This window comes from Gossypium raimondii, chromosome 4, assembly GCF_025698545.1.
Source record: "Gossypium raimondii isolate GPD5lz chromosome 4, ASM2569854v1, whole genome shotgun sequence".
Taxonomy (NCBI): domain Eukaryota; kingdom Viridiplantae; phylum Streptophyta; class Magnoliopsida; order Malvales; family Malvaceae; genus Gossypium; species Gossypium raimondii.
The window spans coordinates 49,751,410-49,756,634 of NC_068568.1; the positions used below are offsets into that span (position 1 = coordinate 49,751,410).

General features: G+C 34.4%; 1 protein-coding gene across 1 annotated transcript; it reads left to right on the forward strand.

Annotated features, from left to right (window-relative positions):
* The first annotated feature begins 3,370 nt into the window (after nt 1-3,370).
* On the forward strand, nt 3,371-4,641 carry LOC105780527 (uncharacterized). The gene is made up of 2 exons (XM_012604911.2): nt 3,371-3,794; nt 3,884-4,641. Exons 1-2 carry the CDS (start codon nt 3,521-3,523, stop codon nt 4,216-4,218), a joined length of 609 nt encoding a protein of 202 aa, XP_012460365.1. The 5' UTR covers nt 3,371-3,520; the 3' UTR covers nt 4,219-4,641.
* The last annotated feature ends 584 nt before the right edge of the window (nt 4,642-5,225 follow it).

Here is a 5,225-nt window from a genome sequence, read left to right on the forward strand (position 1 = left end):
GTTTGCAGTAAATAATAGCTCTTGTTGATTGAAGAAGGTACTTTATTTTATCTAGGTTACGATTTGTGCAGAAGAAAACTCTGTTGCATTTTATTATATATTCCTTAGGTGAGGTATAGTAATAATGATATTTGCATAAAATTCTCGAGATAGAAATTTAGTACTATTTGCTGGACATTTTGATTTTGTTATATATCCAACATACCAACTTTCAACTTACTACTTCGAGATGCATAAGTTTTTGATACATTAAACTATATAAGTTATGCATACATTGTCATTCACTTATTCAATATTTAGATAAGTCGCACTATGAACTGATCCATAAATGGATCTAGGATTATTTCAACTTAGGTTTGAGCTAATGTAGTTTAGGCCTAGTTTAGAAATGCTTCTCAAAAGTGCTTTGTTTGGAAAAAAACATTTTTGGAGAGAAGTTAAAATTTTCAGCTTCTGAAAAAAGTACTTTTGGGTCAATTTTTAGCTTGAGAGAAGTATTTTTTCTCTCAAAAAGCAGCTTATTTAGGAATGCTTTTATTGGCTAATTTTTGGCTTGAGAGAGTACTCTTTCTCTCAAAAAGCATCTTGTTTAGGAATGCTTTTGTCCCAAAAGTGCTTATCAGAAGCAGTACTAAACAACCCTTAGTCTAATGAGGGTTGCGCACATGTGAATGGACTTGTGCCAATGAAGTACCACCAAATTTTAGCACAACATTGATTTTTAGTTGGTAGTTTTTGACTTGGTAATTTTTCTTTCTCATAATACGTAATAAAATTGTGTACTTAGACTAAGCAATAGTAATTGTATGCAGACTCTTTACGAGGTAAGAGGATAATGACTTGTGAACCTAAGTACTATGTAAGGATTACATTGACTATCCAAAACACCTATTTAAGCAAAAGAATCAGTTGATTTACTCAACAAGAGTAAGATGATATTGTGGTTTGACATCTGCTAATTTGGGGAAGCTTTTATTTGAGGGAGTGAGAATTGAATTATGATGGAAAAAGGTTAGGCTGCTGTAACATCTCATGACCCAATTGGCGGGTTCGAGTTACGGAATGCTACATTCATTACTGTAGCAATAGCTATATCATTTGAAATTCAATTCAATAATTAATACATGCTATTAGGTTTAATGCCTAATTACAACATGTTATATAATCATATTCAGGATTTAAACAAGCTTATGGAAGTTCTTTCGATAACTCGAGGTTGTTTGAGTACAAAAATGTAACATTTTCAAAATTATTGGGTTGGTGTTGCGACGTTAAGGGTATCACGTCGCGACTTCGGTAAATAGTGAGTGTTGTCGTAATATTGAAGGTCTGAAGTGGCGACATCACTCTCTATTAATTTTACTGTTACGACTTTATCTACTATTTTTACAACACCTGTTGAACATATCTAAGTTCATTTAGTACCTATGCTCATACATATATAAAATCTCAATTCATATGCCTATAATAGAATCCACTTTTTTTTTTTCATTTAAGATACCAAAATGTCAATATACTGCACCTTAACATGTAAATGACCATTTGCATAACATGACCATTTAAATCTTATACTACCTACATGATAACTTTAACAATTCATATGCTTTAATTCAATTTTGACATCTACTAATTCAAGTTCTAAAATGACAGTTTACATTATAAAATCGACTCAACTTTATGTACATGCTATATATTAGAACGTAAAGGATTTATACAAAATTTGTTGAGTCAAGAGCTGCAGGTTGGATGTTGAATCACTCATTGAGACTACGAGATCTAATGATACCTACGTACGGAGTAAACAAACCATATGCTGAGCAATAAAACTTAGTAGTACTTTCATGATTTAAGTCAATAATACAAAAGCATTAACGTGTTAAAGATACAATCAATACATGATCAATTATCAACTATTTCAATTCACCTATTCATGTCTCATATACCCAATTAATGTAGAATCCCATTTTACAATCTACATATATTACCATGCTTCCAATAACAAATTACAGTTTATCTATGTGTAAACATGATATACCAATCTCATCAATATTTCATTTATCTAGTTCATATTTCATAGTTTTTATTTTACTTTGTCATCTTAAATTGCTCGCTAATGATAACTTTTAGAATTTACATATTCTACCGTCCCGAGTGGCCTACCAACGATGGCTTTTACTATTTGTATATTCTACCATCCTGAGTGGCCCGATCATGATGACTTTCACTATTTGCATATTCTATCATATTCACAATATACCTTGGAAGGTGTTGTTTGCTTTTACTTTATGGAAAGTATGGTTTACTCAAAACAACACGATTTTTGCAGCAAAAGAACTGTAACGAGGTCACTAATAAAGCCATGTGTAAAGCCACAGAGTATGTTGCTATCTCAGCCCCTACTAAGTCCTTTCCAATCCTTAGTATTGTTGGCGTTCGGTGGCATCCTCCTCCCCAAGGTTGGTTTAAGCTGAACACAAATGGCTTTGCACTTTCTAACCCAGGGAATGTAGAAGCATGAGCGTTGATTAGGGATTGTAAAGGAGATTGGATCGTGGGAAGCAATCGGCACATTCCCCTAGCCACGAGCGTGTGTGCAGAACTGTGGGCACTTAGGGATGGGTTGCATTTTGTTAAAAATCTTAATATCAGAAATATTAATGTTGAACTTGATGCTATTGTTCTCACTGCTTACATCAAGAATGACACTATCACTAACCCCCTATTATTTTCCCTTGCTCATGAGTGCAGGACCATTATCTCCCAATTTGAACGCCATAAGTTTCAACACACATTCAGGGAAGGCAACCGCTGTACGAACATGCTGGCCGAACTTGGAAGCTCTATTCTTGTTTGTTCCACTGACTGTATTTTGCCTTGCTTGTATTCATTTTGTCAACAACCTTCACACTGTTTAAGCCCCCCTTTTACATTCTGATGTTGTTGGGGTGATGTTGTTTCGAGATACTATCTTATGTTAGACTTTTACATGCTTTTATAATTAAAAAAAAAAGTAAAAAATACTAAATTGTTATTATCCTAATATTAAAAGCTTTTATGTTATCTTTTCGTTAGTGAACTGTTTATTAAAAAAAAGATATATTAGATGATAATTTATAACTTTTCATGATCTAAGTAAAGAAAACAATTAGAATAGTCGATTGGGTTTTATCTTGATTGACATAAATATTATTCTTAAAATAAGAGTATGTTGAAACGCATTATGCTCCTATTAAAAAGTTTATAAAATAAAACAGTTTACAGAAATGCCCCCATTGTATTTGTGATTTTAATATTTTATATTGGGTAGAAACGGAAAATCAAGTTCTAATTAAAATTTTATATAAAATTATAGTATAAAAGAAAAAGGCTCTACCGCTCTCAACACTTCCATTTTGGAATACTCTAGAGATTTCTCCAGAGACTATCAGAAATTTCTTGATCCCTCGTTTAAATTTCTCAAGTACCCTCCAAATTCTCAACTATTTAGGAATGATTTGTTGAGAGAGGAAGAGAAAAGAAAATGGGCTTGATTGGGAAGTTGAAGCGAAAGGAGATCGACCAAGTTAACGACGACTTCTCCGATTTCTCGCTTTCGTCGCCGGCCACCAAGATTCGTCGTCTGGATGCTGATTTGCCCCCCATAATTGAGGAAGACTCCCTCCCTGAGAATCACGAAAAGGCCATCGTTCTCTTTAACCCAAACCCACTTCTTCTTCATGACACACCTCCCTTGTCTTCCCCTCCTTCTACCCTCTCCTTCTCTTTCGATTCTCACCTCCTCTCCGGCTTTAAGAGTACGTTTCTTATGATTCCATTTCTAGTTTGTCGCTGTTTCGATTTTACGGTATTTTTCTAGTTCTGATTTTGGACTTTTGTTGTGCAGACCAAATTCTACGGGCAGCTGACATGAAATCAGCCGAAACTGAAGAGAGCAAGATGGAAAACGAAGGATGTCTAGCAGTTGTTCCATGGGTTCCCTCTCAGATTGCTTCAGTAGAAACTAGAGATAGCGAACAGCAAGTTCCAGCGTTGATGGAAACTGATGAAATGGATGTAGAAGAGAGCTGTAGCAACAGTGGAAGTATGCAGGAAGAGCATGGGTATGAATTGGATGGGTTGAAGCCAAGAGACGCCCTCCATAACTGGGCGCAGCAGCAACATTGCATGCTTCCCCAGCCTCCTCAAAACCCTTTTACTCCAATCACATGGTCTGATTGATAACTGGGGATTATAGTGTTGCCTTTTCCTTTTGTAAATGGTTTTGTCGTGTAATGTTAGGGGTTAAGAAATGAGATGGACAGAGCCTGAGTAAGAGGTGATGGGGGTTTCCTCTTTTGCTTGCCTGCTTCATTCAACGATTTTGAGGGGCATAAATGCTTGAAACCTTTCCTCTACTGGGTGGGATGTATCTTCTCCTCTTATGGTAATTGAAGCTAAATTTATGTGCCTTTTTGTTTTAACGACTGCTCTGTTTCAGTCCTTAGCATTACCATGGTATGTACTGAATGTTAAGTAGATTTTGCTTTTGAACAAAACCAACATTGGGATAAAATATTAAATTAATCAGTGATTGATACATCTCTGTATCTCAGAAAACAAAACAAAACATACTGTTGATTTGAATATCAGATTTTGCATCTACATGTATAGTGCCATTTTGATTATGCTCATGAGTCTGAGGATCTTGGATTTAGATCCAAGTGATTGGTTGATCCGTGGCCTTTTGTTTCTAAAAGGTTCCCCAAAAGTGTTCTTTGATGTGACCAAATAATGGCTAATATCAGAACTGGTTTCATCTCTTGGAAGATGGGGAAAATATGGTTGATGATTAAACAAATTGTGTTCTTTGGTTCAATGTTAATGTTCTTCTTTGTGTTATTTGTGGATTGAGTTTTAGTGTCAGTTTGTTTTAAGGTAAAGTTCTCATGAAAAATATTTTCATCTTTTCTAATATTTGTTTTAACAGAAATTATTTATTATTCTCGTAAAATATCTTAGTAATTTTGTTTTGTAAGAAATTTTTAAACTGATAAGGCTCTGTTCATTGTAACATCTCATATCTGACTCGAGCACCAAAATATTATATTCTCTACTACATTTTTCACTTATAAAATATATTCTTATGAACTTTTATAATTTGGTTATTCATAATGTATGAGGATACCCGCTAAGTATCCATGGCTGAATAGTTAAAGCATTTAACTCATAATTGGTGAATTCGTAGG

Coding starts and splice junctions, on each gene's coding strand:
- LOC105780527 (XM_012604911.2), top strand. CDS start 3,521: ATGGGCTTGATTGGGAAGTTGAAGCGAAAGGAGATCGACCAAGTTAAC. Junction 3,795..3,883: donor CCTCCTCTCCGGCTTTAAGA/GTACGTTTCTTA, acceptor TTTGTTGTGCAG/ACCAAATTCTACGGGCAGCT.